This window comes from Vulpes vulpes, chromosome 12 (genome assembly GCF_048418805.1).
Source record: "Vulpes vulpes isolate BD-2025 chromosome 12, VulVul3, whole genome shotgun sequence".
Classification (NCBI taxonomy): Eukaryota; Metazoa; Chordata; class Mammalia; order Carnivora; family Canidae; genus Vulpes; species Vulpes vulpes.
In genome coordinates, this window is record NC_132791.1 from 97,822,566 (window position 1) to 97,837,054 (window position 14,489).

Genomic DNA, 14,489 nt, shown 5'->3' on the forward strand with positions numbered 1-14,489 from the left:
CAGGCTCCATGCACCAGGAGCCCAACGTGGGATTCGATCCCGGGTCTCCAGGATCGCGCCCTGGGCCAAAGGCAGGCGCCAAACCGCTGCGCCACCCAGGGATCCCTATTTATTATTATTTTTAAAAGACTTTATTTATTTACCCATGAGACACACAGAAAGAGGCAGAGACAGGAAGAGGGAGAAGAAGATTCCCTGAGGGGAGCCCGCTGCAGGACTCGATCCCAGGGCCTCAGGATCATGCTCTGAGCTGAAGGCAGACACTCCACCATTGAGCCACCCAGGTGCCCCTTAAATTTACATATTTTATAAAATCATATGTATTTTTATTTAAAAAAATTTCCTGTGACAGGAAAGCCAAGATTTTTTAAGATCCAAGTTGGCTACTGTTCAATATGAAGACATTTTTCTTCCTAAAATGTAAATTCCTCTTCTTGGGATAGTGGAAGATTTTTTTTTTTTTTAAGATTTTATTTATCTATTTGAGAGAGAGCAGAGAGCACAAGTGGGGAGGAGTGGGAAAAGAGGGGGAGGGAGAAGCAGGCTCCCCACTGAGCACCGAGCCCACCTCGGGGCTCCATCCCAGGACCTGAGATCATGACCTGAGCTGAAGGCAGACACTTAACAGATTAAGCGACCCAGGCACCCAGCGAGAGATTTCTGAAAGTGAATTAACTCAGTAAAAGCAGGCATTTGGAATGAGAGGTATCTATTAGTATGTGAAATTCGGAGCAAAGCTTTTGACTCCGAAGGAGAAGGAAATATTATCTAAACCTCGAGGGGCAGAAAAATCCAGCTGTAGCTGGAGCAAGCCGGATGTTCACAGCAGGCACTGTGGGTAAGGCCCGCAGGCTCAGAGGTCATAGTGGCTGGGTCTGAATGCCAGCACTTGCACCTGCTAGCTCAGCGACCCTGAGCAAGTTCCTTAATCTCTCTGCTAGTTTCTTCATCTGAAATATGAGAATTATAATAACGCTGAGATAAAGAGTAAATAAGTTAGATTTGAAATGTGCTAACAATGGCAAATGGCATATTATAAGCACTCAAAAATAGTCTATGTATCTATATACTTACTTAACTTTTTTTCAAGAGGAAGTCAGCTTTACCCCAAAGCATGACTTCCACCAAAAAATAAGTAGCAATTATGTTTCACAGTTAAGTTCCTAAAATAACTATTTGAATCAAACTATTTGCTGAATCGAAAGGGATATAATTTATATCCCCCACCCCCACCCCAGACTGATACATTTCTTTTTCTGAGCATATAATTTGTGCTAAGCACCAGAAAACTCATTCACTCTCCATTAATTAGTGAATTAATCCAGTAAACATTATTTGAAGCTTGCTGAGTATTAGTCACAGCAGGTACAAACTTGAATAAGATACAGTCTCTGCTCCCACGGGCTTACCATCTAGCTCAGTTGTAAGATACCTCTGTAGAAGAATGGGATAAATGTTGTAGGAGAGGCCGGGGGAGGACAGAGGAGGGTCAGTGAGCTCAAAGGGGCAAAGGGAGGGAGTGGTAGTGGTGGGGGCTTCCTGGAGGAGGCACTGCTAGATCTAAGTGTGTGAGAACAGAAGCCAGCAAGTAAATACGGGAGCCGTGCCACCTATTACTAGAACTTTCAGGTGGCCAAAGAAAAAGATGGGCGTGTGGGGGTAGAGGAGACCAAGTGGCAGCAGAGGGACACAGGAAAGCAGCAGGGTGTTGAGGGGGTAGGGGAGATGGTCCTGGCTCACTCAAACCTTGGAAGCAAAGCAGAGGAGTCTGAATTCTGTTTATCTGGAAAGCCATGCGAGACCTTGGAGGGTTTTCAAGTAAGACGCATCTTAGCAAATGACTATCCAAGCAGTTTGGAAAGGAGACTGAAAGGAGGTAAAGGCGGGATAGGGTGGAAAGTGCCGGTCCATCTAAGTGGAGACAGATGGGGCGGCCTGGACCCGGGGCCTGGCGGGAGGAACGGAAACGGTGAGATGGATCCCAGACAGCGCAGCAGACGGCGGGAAGAACGCAGAGGGCTGGATCGCTGCACCGCAGAGGCCAAGCTGCAGAGGCCTTACTGGCCCACCTCCCGGCTGCGCCGTCACCCCAGGTTTCTTCGCCTCCTCAGCCCCGAGCTGAGTAATAAATAGCTTCGTTAACGGCGTTAGCTCATAGGAGGCACTCAATAAATCATGCTATATGCTTTTCTGGAAGAAAGTATATTCTACTGAGCGTCACTTATCAAGGTTGAGAAACGTAGCAGGAAGAACAGGTGCAGAGGAAAGATTATGAGTTCGACTCTAGACACACTGACTGTAGGGAGCCCGTGGGGCAACTAGGTGAGAAAACAGACCTTGAAGCGTAATATCTGGAATTTGGGAGTCTGACGACGCCAAGTGATGAGGGAAGCTCCTTGGGTGTAAGAACAAGAAGGAGTGAGAGCTCAGGATGGCAGCTGGGAGAGCCCGGTGTCCCAGGGCCAGCAGCGCAGAGCGGGGCGGTGTCAGGGAGAGCAAGTAGAGAGAAGGGGAAGCCGTGGACGCGGTGGCAAGAACTTCAAGGCAGAGACAGCTTCACAAAGGGGGGTGCGGTCAATATCATATCATGTGAGTGTTTTCTTTTTAAACATTTGATTTATTCATTTCAGAGAGAGAGCACGGTAGTGGGGAGGGGCAGAGGGAGAGGGAGAAGCAGACTCCCCGCTGAGGAGGGAGCCGAAGCAGGGCTCCATCCCAGGACCCCGTGATCACGACCTGAGCCCAGGGCAGACCTCACTCAACCGAGCCACCCAGGCACCCCACCTCATGTGTATTTTCAAATGCTGCAGGATGGCCAAGGAGCCAAAGGGCAGTAAAGCATCCTGGGGGCTTGGGAGCACCGAGGCGCTGCTTTCACAGGCCTGGGGGGTCAGAAGCCACCTCGACACAAGCTCCGGGGGCGGGGGGTGCACGAGGCAGTGGGAACGGTGCCTGGGAAAGGGAAAGGGAGCCCACACACAGCACACAGTAACCCCAGGGTGTGAGGTTAAGAGGGAGATCCTTGGGGTTTGTCTGCATAAAGAAGGGAAGTCAGCGTCGCTGGACATGGCGAGTGCACCCAGCAGGGGCTGCAGGGAATGCGTGACAGGGTGGCACTGCCCAGGACAAGTGGCTGCCGTGAAGTGCTGTGTGAAGTGTCCTGGCGCCAAACAGGCACAAGCATCCCCCAGGTCCCAGGGCTTAGGCACCCCCCCCACACGAAGGCAGAGCCGCGGGTGCTGGAATGGGGGCTGAAGCCGTGTTGGGTGAGGAGTGGCTGAGGGGAGCCGCTTGGGCGAGCAGAGGCAGGGCAGACGGGCGCCAAGGAAGCACCTGTCCGGGAGTGGCAGCTGTTCAGCGTGGGAGCCGCACAGGAAGGCGGGGGCCAGGGCAGCAGCTGGCTCAACGGCCTCCGGCCCAGGTGCCCCGAGGTCCTGACCCGAGGGCTTTACGGAGCAGAATCAAAGGACCAGGTTTTGGCCTCAGCAAGAGGACGAGGTGCCCTCGGGGCCCAGGGCGTGGGCAGGAAGAGGGGCGTCACCTTCAGAGGCTGAATGAGAGGCAGTGGGGGCCCCCCCCCCCCCCCCGGCAGGACCAGGTAGCCGGTGCTCCCCCTGAGGCTGGGGTGGGGAAGAGTCGTGAGGTAAGGAGTCCGGTGCAGACGCGCCCGTTTTGACTCACAGGCTGCCCGGACGCAGGTGCCCGCGCAGCGGGAGGAGAGAAAGCCGGCTCCGGGACTCAGGAGGGGTCCCGCTGGACAGCTGCTGAGCTAACGAGGGGTGCAACATCGCCCCCCGTCAGAGCAGAAGCCGCGGGATGTCTGCTCAAGTGAGCACCCACTGGCCCTCGGGTCTGGTGCGGGCGAAGCTGGCGCGAGTCCCTCTCCCTGGTGGAAGCTAAACTCCAGAAGGAACAAGGACCACCTACCTGCCACGGCCAGAGCGGCAGGCTCAGCAGACTCAAACCTTGAACAGTGGCCCGGAAAGGGGGTGAGCTTCTGACCTCCCCTTTCTTCCTCGGAGTCCCAACTCTGAAGCATGCGGTGGGGGTGGCGTGAGTTGCACGCGTGCATGGGGGCCGCTGAAGGCAGAAACTTCAGGAGAAGACCCCCAGGGTTGGCCGGAGGACCAGGACACGCTCCCCTGCATGACGGAGACTCTCTCTCTCTCTTCTTACCCTAGTCCACGTTGGGAAGGGGCACGGCAGGCAGGCACCTACAACCCTAAGAGCAGGCTAGCTCTCTGACCAAAGGTACCAGAGAAGGGGGGCTCTAGTATCTGACAACTGGAGGCAAAATCTCTGTCATTTCTTCTCTCTCTTTTCTCTTGCTGCTTTGCCCTAAAGATGACTCTGGTTGCACAGAACTGTTCAACAGGAGAGGAAAGCATGGAAACCTGTCTTTCTTGTCACAGGAGCTTTGAAGGGGGTCCCTAATTCTGCATACGGACTGATGAGACGATTCAAGTCCTGGGATCACCCCAAAGCTCTCCATATATGAGGCAGATGCAAAAAAAAAAAAAAAAAAAAAAAAAAAAAAAGCACTGGGCATAAGCTTCAAGAACCGGAATACCATAGAATCCACCACCTACGTCCCAGCATAGCCCGAGCAGGGTTTGTGCGGGGCAGATACAAAGAACCGTAGCACAGGCTTTGAGAACTGCCCCTATGATGGAACTACAACCCACAGAAGTCTAAGCAGAATTCGCAATGAACCTAACCAGGGTAGCTGCATGCCAAGAAAAGAAAAAAAAAAATCACCATTCCTCAGAGTTTTAACAAGAGACCGCGTCTCACAACAACATAGTACAATGAAAACAGTCCCAAATTAACCAACACGCAAAACAAATAAATGAAAAAGCTCCACAACCTCCAGACAGGCAAATCTGACCCATTCCCAAGGGAAAAAGACAGCCAGCAAATGCTGAACCACCTCCCGCCCCCATGACCGAGACATTGGAAATATCAGACAGAGAAGGCAGGCCCTGTCACATGCATTTTCATTCAGTTCAGTGTTTTCTTTCCTCTGAACCCTGGAGGGATACAAGGACAGGCAGGAGTACCGATCAGGATGGGTGACTGCATCAGACTCATCATTTAAAAGGCTCATAGTCCTTTTCCAAACAGTGTAAAGAACGAAGATTCTACAACAGAACACAGCCATTTAGGGGCTTACTGAAACCAGTGGATTGCAGAACAGCTGAATAAAACTAGACTTGTTGGGATGCCCGGGTGGTTCGGCGGTTGAGCGACCGCCTTCAGTCCAGGGAGTGATCCCGGGGTCCTGGGATCGACTCCTGCATCAGGCTCCCTGCAGGAAGCCTGCTTCCCTCTCTGCCTGTGTCTCTGCCTCTCTCTCTCTCTCTCTGTCTCTCTCTCTCTCTGTGTCTCTCATGAATAAATAAATCAAATCTAAAAAAAAGCCGCCAGACTGAAGAGGTCCTGGTGGGCCAGGCCAGCTGATGGTGGTGGCAGGGCAGCTGAGACAGCGTTGGTTTCTGCCCCCGACACTCCTAGATCCCGATGCGTCCTTCTTTCCTCCCGAAAGCCAAGTCCTTTCAGGTTGGCCAGCATGCTGGAGGCTAAGCGAGTCCCAAGCGGCTGAATGCAATTGCACAGCTGGGTGCCTGGGAGCTGCCAGCAGTCACCGCGATGTAGGCAGCCACTGTGGGCACAGGGGAGGAAATGGGGATGGAGGGGACGCTCCTGCTTCAGCTCTAGGCTCTAATGATGCTACCCTTCTCCATCAGTGCCTGGACTTACAAAAACAGACGCACTGGATCTGGTGCACAGGCTGCAGTTTGCAGGTGCCTGACCTGCCTCTAAGAATGTCAAAGATAAGCTTGAAGGACAACCTCATGAAAACTGAACAAAATTTCTTTATCAAAATATAAGGTTCCACGTTTGAATACAATGTTCCTTTTTACACTCCCATAGTTTTAAATGAGGTTATGAATAACACTTTCGGCCAAGCCCTCCCTCCCCGAGGTTCACTATCAGTAGTAGGAAATGGGAACGCGGATTTTCTAGGACTATTTCCTGAGTCATGAAGGTGTTGCTTCTGCAAATAGAAAGTGTTGGAACACAGACTGCTTACACGGTATGACTTTTCTGAGAACTCATGACCTCAGGGCTGAGACCCGGAAGCATATGAGACAAGACTTGTCAATACCTACCTAAGTGAGACCTGAGAAGGGAGGGCAAAGGTGCCACTTGTCCTGATCTCTCTGATTCATGAAACCTACCTTGATAAATCTTCTCATCTTCATCAGTCACATAGGCATTAGCTCCCCAGATCACCATCTTGTTGATGTACAATGGGTATTTTGCAGCTGCAATGAGTGCTGTAATTCCACCATCACTCCACCCCAGCAGAGACACCTTCTTAAAGTTCAGAGTCTGCGAGAGAGAGTGAAATGCTTATTAGCACAGCTGACCCTCTCCACTAGAAGAATCCGATAATGGACAACTGTCACAATCAATACACCTGTGAGGTTTGGGGCATCAGTTGGAAATTAAAGGAAAATCCTAGAGTCCATTTGATGACGTAAATGGTTTTTCTCCATTAGTTTTGGTGTGAATATAAGTATCGTAAGGTCCTAAGTACCTCTGAAGCTAATAATACAGTATATGTTTATACTATTGAATTTTTTTTTTTTAAACTTAACGTACGTGGTGTTATTTTGAATCAATGAGGGAACTACATCTTCTGGTTGGACAGAATTTCTGGAAACACTGGAGATCAGCTGTCCTTGGAAATGACAAGTAACATGTGCATGCACGCCCACGCCTGAGCAAAGGCTTTGAGAATAGTAATGTAGATTAGAGAGGGAAACTTGATATTTACTGGGTGAAATGAAGTCATTGCATCTGATAAAACCACTGACTGCAACTGTGGGAAGAACAGGCGGAAGGAGGCTGGAGAACGAGGGAGTCACAGGGAGGTTATATTAGTCCTTAAATCAACCAGGCTCTGAAAATGTGTTGGACAGGGAAACTGAACAAAGATTTCATTGGAGACATACTGCCTAGAAGTAAAAATAGGATGACTTGGAAAATAAAGGTTAAACAATTATCAGTCCAAGATACTGATGGGACTATATATTCCTAAAAGTAGATGGGTAATAACTGGTACTACCTTGTAAAAGGAATATTTGCATCTTCTGTGACCCAGCGTCATCCCCTAAATATGTATGGAACACCTGCACATGTGCACCGGGAGACAGGTCCAGGGGTGTCCACACCAACATTGTTTATAAAATTTCCATGGACAAAACAACATTCGCTGCACTGCTCTTTATAATAACAAGAAAAGCAACTTAAAACTTTTGATTATTTGTCCACCATTGGAGAGAGGTGAAATAAGACAGTGCATCCCTACAGTGGAATATTTTGTGACTATTATAAGACTTACATAGACTTATTATTTATTAACATGGAAGGATCTCCTTGACAAGTTGTTCAAAGAACAGTAAGTTGGAAAAAACATTACAAATAAGTATGATGCCATCAGTACAAAACTGTGTATTTATATATGTAATAAGATTGGCCGGAAGGGAACCCTCTTATGCTGTTGGTTGGGAATGCAAGCTGGTGCGGCCATTCTGGAACACAGTGTGGAGGTTTCTCAAAAAGTTAAAAATAGAACTACCCTATGACCCAGCAATTGCACTAGTGGGTGTTTATCCAAAAGATACAAACATAGTGATTTGAAGGGGCACCTGCACCCCAATGTCTACAGCAGCAATGTCCACAATGGCCAAACTATGGAAGGAGCCCAGATGTCCGTTAACAGATGAATGGGTAAAGAGGATGTGATATATACATACAACAGAATATCTATCTAAAAGAATGAAATCTTGCCATTTGTAATGATGGATGAAACTAGAGAGTATTATGCTAAATAAATCAGTCCAGAGAAAGACAAATATCATATATGACATGACTGTGGAATTTAAGAAACAAAACATGAATATAGGGGAAGGGAAGGAAAAATAAAATAAGGTGAAAGCATGGAGGCAAACCATAAGAGATGCTTAACTCTAGGAAACAAACTGAGGGTCATTGGAGGAGAGGAGGGTGGGGGACAGGGTGACTGGGCATTAAGGAGGGCACTTGATGTAATGAGCACTGGGTGTTGTATGCAACGGGTAAATCACTAAATTCTACCCCTGAAACTAAGAATACACTATATGTTAACTAAATTGGGGGGAAAAAAAAGGTTGGCTGGAAAGGCAGATTCTCAAAGTCCTAACAGCAGTATCTCTAAGCAGTTGGATTATGGAATATTTTTACTTCCTAATTCATAGCTATTTGAACTTCCTGAATTTTCCGTAGGAATCACATGGTATTACCCTTATAGATATTAAAAAAAGAAAAAAAAAACCAAAATAGATGAAGACAGGCTCAGCCATCCTCCCTCCTCTGGGTTCCTCCCTAAGAGACCCACCTTCATCAAATCAACAGCATCTTTTGCATCCCTTTCAAAAAAATCCATTGGGAAATCTCGATCTGGGGGTCTGGAATGTCCATATCCTCGAGGATCCCAGGCAACCACCGTGAAGAGCTTCTTATTCAGGTTCTTAATCTGGGGTCCAAAATCAGTCTCTCCACTTCCTAAAAACAGCCACTTAGTTACCCTCAGGTGAATGATTTCATTATTTCAAGCACATTACAGTAAAATCAGAAACAACTACAATCTTAAAACAAAGTAACTAGTTTCTACTCAAAGTTAGGCAGCAGGATGCATTCAGCAAAGTAGCCTCGTGATGGTAAATTCATTTACTGGGAGGCTGACTTCCTTTCCTGGTGGAGTTCAGACCTGCCTTTTGTCTCCTCCTAGTGGCTACTTTGAGGACAGAGGACCTCATTAGGTCCTGTAAAATTTCAGCACTTTTGATACTTTTCCAGTCAATCTTCCTTGAAAAAAAAAAAAAAGGAATTTACACAACTGCATACTGACTTACTTACTGATATGATATGTTTCTGGGTTATTTTTCTTTCTTTTTAAAAAAATGACTGTCACAAGTGAGAGTGATCTCGATATTGTATCGGTCAACAAATTTATGAAATTTGGCCCAAGTTATTCAAAGTAGAATTCTAAATTCCCAGGTGTTTTTTTTACTAAGGTAACATGAAGAGCCCTGAAGATTTTATTTTCTGGTGATAAGTAAACACCAGGAAACTAAAACACTTAAATGAGGGGGAGCGGAGTGTGTGGAGAGAAGTCAAATTCGCTTGTTTCATTAAAAAAAAAAAAAAAAAAAAAGGCAGCATAGGTAAAGGAGTAGAAGCCTGTCAGCAGTTCCCAGCCTGCCCATGAGGTCAGGGCCACTGCATGCACACACCCGCTGTGTGTGGCGTGGAAGGCCAGACTCTCAAGGAGCCCAGTCCAGGGGCAAGTCAGCATTTCATTTTTATTTTATTTTATTTATTTATTTTTTTTAGCATTTCATTTTTAAAGTCGGCTTAGCTTCTACAGGCTTGTAGCTCAGGCTACACTCGGATGCTAAACATCCTGCTTGATAGGCTAGCACTTATTAGAAAATGTCTTTTAAGAGGGCACAGGATCATTTAACATCATCAAGGACCACCATTCTTCCTGGGAACATCTACCTTTCTCAACGTTTGGAAAACCAAAGGCAAAAATATAAATGGATTTCAAGCTCGTGTCTACTGCTCTGACACACGAAGATTCTCTTATGTTCCCTGGAGAAAGTTCCACATGGGAACCACTTTGAAAGAGGGGCAGGAGGTGAGAAGACGCGAAAAGAGAACAGTCTAAGTCAAGATCAATTTCAGAAATGATGAGACACTAGCTTTCTGGCACACAAGTATACATTTGAATACCAGTGCCGAGAAAATGAAATCCTTTAAAAAAATTATTTTAAAGAATAGTTACCAGTACATGATACCTGAGAAGAAGACACATCAACACTGGTTGCCTAAGGGGATGGGTACTGGGTGCTAGGAACAGGGGATTAGGAGAATCTCACTATGATTTTGATTTTTTAATAAAAAATGGGTTAATGTTTTACATAAACAAAAATTAAATTGTCAAAAGTGCTTTATACCTGGATAATGATCACAATACTGGAAAAATGGAAATCTAAGCCTGTAACTTGTTCATTGCTTTTACAGATACCTTTAGATCTATACACCAGTCCCTGAAGTAAATGTCCTCCTTTATTACAATAGCTTAAGAGGAAGAAAAAGATACTAAATATTATTTAGGGACACCTGGGTGGCTCAGCGGTTGAGTGTCTGCCTTCAGCTCAGGGTGTGATGCCAGGGTCGGGGATCAAGTCCCACGTTCCCCATGGAGCTCCCTCCGGGAGCCTGCTTCTCCCTCTGCCTATGTCTCTGCCTCTCTCTCTTTCTCTCTCATGAGTAAATAATAAATCTTTAAAAAAATTTTTAAAATAAATACTATATAGACAAAGATGCTTCCATACCTACAACTGCACCACAATTAGCTGTGGCTGTCAAGTGGAACCACCAAGTAATTGAAGATTTTAGCATTTTACTTTTATTTTTATTTTTTTAAGATTTTATTTATTTATTCATGAGAGAGAGAGAGAGAGAGAGGCAGAGACACAGGCAGAGGGAGAAGCAGGCTCCATGCAGGGAGCCTGACGCGGACTCGATCTCAGGACTCCAGGATCAGGCCCTGGGCCGAAGGTAGCGCTAAACCGCTGAGCCACCCGGGCTGTCCAGCATTTTACTTTTAGAAGAAAAGAAATCATAAGGTATTGGGATTATTAAAAAGTATAAATTAAAACAATATACTAAATTATACTAAAGTACAAATTAAAACAATACTAAAACCCTTAAAACCAAACTCAAGTGTCCTGGGATCACTGGATCCCCCTGTACTGCCTACATGTAAATTACTTATGTGGAAGATGAGATTGGGATCCAGTTGGCTTTACTATGCTCCATTCATGCCAATCTAATTTTGACTTCCAAAAGGGCTTTAACTAAGTCTTGTTCTTAGCTCTTATTTTAATTGAACATATAATCCATCATGACACGGTAATCCATCCATCTTTTAGCACTGGAAGTCTTGCATCCTGGAACCCCTCAATTCCAGCAACACTGGGATGGTCACTAGCTCATCTCCTTCATCTATCCCTTCTTCCCACACCCCTTTCCTTGATCCCTGTCATCATCCCAAATTGTAGGCAACTCCACAGTATAACTACATAAGAAAAAAAAAAAACTGGGAACTTAAAGGAATAAAGAATACAGCTAGTAGACAGTAATCTTTCTTTTCTGAATCACTTAAATTTGTAGCAAATATTAAAGCATTCAGCGAAGCACTAAAACTAATAATCAATACTTGGCATCTAATAACGTGAATGCGTCACAGACTACACAGCATGCAAATTGTGTTAAAAAACGTCCAGACCCAACATTCCAGGAAGCAGCAGGACTGCATGCTCTCCCTCTCCAGTCTGCTGATAATGCAAATGGACACCATTCACAGCTACTTTGGCAGAGGTTACCAAGGAGCTGAAAGAGAAAAATCCCATCCCCAAAGAAAAATTACTGAGCCGTACGTACAAACACAGTATGACCAAACTGCTCTTTATATACCTGGGTCAGCTCCAATAACCTCCTCAGGCTTCTTGGATTACCTTGACTTGTGCTTGTTTTCTAAACCTAAAAGGGGACCTGACTAGACTGCAGATCTGAAGTGTGTCTTCATGTGTCAGTATCCTACAGCATCAGCCCAGGGCTTACCCTACTAAAGTACTGAGAGTTGCTAAAATCAATGACCAAACAGTCCCAAGGGCATATGCCAGGTAAGCTGAAAGCTAGTGGTACCAAGGTACAGGCTGATGCAAGAACTTCATACAAGGACACACAAGGGTGAACAACCATGGCACAGACTCTGGAGTCATTTGTCAGGCCCATAGCACATGTAGGGGGGCTACCTGGGGACCTTCAGCTGCATCGGCAGTGTTCGTAAGGGTGAGGCTGGTCTCAGGAGTCTGCAGAGAAGGCCTTGGTCCCTAGGTAGTCCTTCAGGCATATGGCTTCTCATGTTCTCTGGCCAGCCACAGAAGGGCTCATGGCAGGAATGCTGGTCTGTACTCATAGGGCCAGCCCAGTTCTTAACATGTGGAGATATCGGTGTTGATTGTTAAACAGGCAGGTCCATAAGCTTCCACCTTGTGAGCCCACCCTGTGCCGCTGACCCTCCTAGGCCCAACACCTCCCATGACAGTATCTAACTGGAGATGTTGGCACAGGAGACAGCCTTCAGCTGGGGCCTGTTCTGACTGATGCATGTACCATTAGCAAGGGTACTGCTGATGAACCTCTCTGCTGCTCTTCCAGAAGCTCCAGGAGGACTCTGCTGCAGGGATGTATAGTTGTGGAGCATACACAAGGATCCTGCATCAGGCTCTAACAGCCTCCCTGCCAATTTCCTAGGTGGCTTGGTGACACACGGAAGGGACATTTTGATATGCCAGGACAGGTACTGACTGGAAGGAGGCGCTCTTCTCCCAGTAGAGTGTTAAGGAATTTAAATGAACTGCTGCCTCTTTCTCTTTACATACCATCAATCCCATCAATCTCTCTGAAATTACTCAAAATGGTTATTGAAATGAAGCATTTTTTAAAAAATGAGGTCCTCTTTCCTCTTTTGGTTTCTTCCCATCACCATTTTCAAATGAGAACGAATGCTGAAGGCAGGGGCATCATGTCTTAATACAATTTTTGCAAAAATGACAACTGGGTGGTAATAAAGCCTGACATAACCATAAGCTCATTATCTAGAGAAATCATGAGCAATAATAAAGCCCGAGAGCAAGGGTGGTGTCATACTGACACTACCAAGTTACTTATCAATGTCCTATTCTTCAGAGTCATTCATACTGTTAAGGGGACTCTGGGATCCAGATAAAAGCAAATAATACTCTAGTAATAAAGATTCTTTTCTGCAAACATTAATTGACACATTTAATTTTGCCCACAACCTGGTAGGAGAAAAGACAAAGACAAAGATTTGCTCTGCAAACCACCGGGGGTGGGGGGGTGGGGCGGGCAGGTTATGGCTGAGGCCAGGAGCACAAGGGGCATGGCTAGAAGTGGTTACTAGCAGTTCTCACGTTCACCACGCAGGAATGAGGCCGCGCCATAACTAGAGATGACCAGCATTTACTCGGCTCATGCTAGTAATAATGTACCTTTATTACACCTCGTGCCATGAAGGTTTCTGAGGGGCTCCCTTCCTTGCAGCATTCAAGGGACACGCCTGTAAGAATCATCTTGTGCAGCGAGGAGATTATGTACAAGCAGCATCCTTCTCAATGTCCAACACTGGGTTTTTGTGGTTGGATGTTGCTGTCTGTCTGCCACCCTTCAGGGAGCAAAGGCATGGCCTTACATGGAGATGAATGAAAAAGTAGCATTTGGACTGAACTTCCAAAGAGGAATAAAATTTTGAAGAAAAATAATGTGGTGGGGAGGGTGTTTCTAGAAGGAGAAATAGCATGCATGATCAAAGGCCCGGGAGCAAGGGACATATATGGGGACAAGCCAGTGTTTGGCCTGGCAGGAGTGTGGAGCAGAGGGTGGCAAAGGTTGGCAGACAAATGCCAGGAAGGGAGGAGGGGTTTGCAGCTAGGCTAAGGGGAAAGAAAATGTCCCTGGTGCCCTGTCATCAACATCCTCTGTGTCACCACACCAGAGGTACCTGCTGCTGTCACATTGGCCTCCCACCTGGGGTAAATGGAGGTGGGAGGCTGAAAACCTTTTACCAATCTCCAGGTTGGGGAAAAAGGACAGACAAGTACTTATGAACAAAAGTAAATAAAAACAAATCAAACACATGAAAAAATTTTTATTTAGAAAAAGTCATTGAATGATTGATTTTCACATTAGCAGAAAAAGATCACAGAAATGAGTAATTTTTTCTCCAGCTTAGCAAGCGGCTCCTAGACACTAGTTCAGGCCTCATTTTGTTTGTTGAAAAGAAAATCAGGCTACAGAGAGACCAAGATTTCAGTAGCCCTGAAACGTGCATATTACTTGAACCCCAATCAAGATGCCAGATTTCCCAACCTCTCACACAGGAAGAGAGAGAAATCTTCAGGTAATTTAAAGACCAAAAATGACTCTTTCCTTTGGGATGTCAATCTGTCTTTACCGCCACTTTCTCCCTGCTTATAATCACTTTACTTCTCTAACCCACATGTTCTTAAAGCAGGTGTGCTCATCAGAATCACCTGTGGAGAGTTAAAACTACATCTGCCTAGGACAATCCTCGGAGACTCAACGACTGGGGCAGAGCCCTGGCATGTGCTTGCTTTCTCTTTCTTTCTCTCTCCCTTCCTTCCTTCTTTCTTTTTTTAAGTATGGAACGCTTCATGAATTTGCATGTCATCCTTGTGCAGGGGCCATGCTAATCTTCTCTTTATTGTTGTGATTTTAGCATATGTGCTACCGAAACGAGCATGCTAGTATGTCCTTCCAAAAAC

General features: G+C 46.2%; 1 protein-coding gene and 1 non-coding gene across 3 annotated transcripts in view; both read right to left on the minus strand.

Annotated features, from left to right (window-relative positions):
• The window catches only part of BPHL (biphenyl hydrolase like), a 37,426-nt gene that overhangs the window by 19,772 nt on the left and 3,165 nt on the right, over nt 1–14,489 (minus strand). For both annotated transcript variants that reach the window (XM_025982630.2, XM_025982631.2), the window contains exons 2-4: nt 11,408–11,511; nt 8,447–8,613; nt 6,243–6,396 (exon numbers count right to left, since the gene is read on the minus strand). In XM_025982630.2, coding sequence (XP_025838415.2) covers nt 6,243–6,396; nt 8,447–8,613; nt 11,408–11,511 — 425 coding nt within the window. The remainder of the gene's footprint in view (nt 1–6,242; nt 6,397–8,446; nt 8,614–11,407; nt 11,512–14,489) is intronic.
• On the minus strand, nt 14,361–14,467 carry LOC112907428 (U6 spliceosomal RNA). The gene has a single exon (XR_003232775.1). It is a non-coding gene; the product is annotated as a U6 spliceosomal RNA (small nuclear RNA).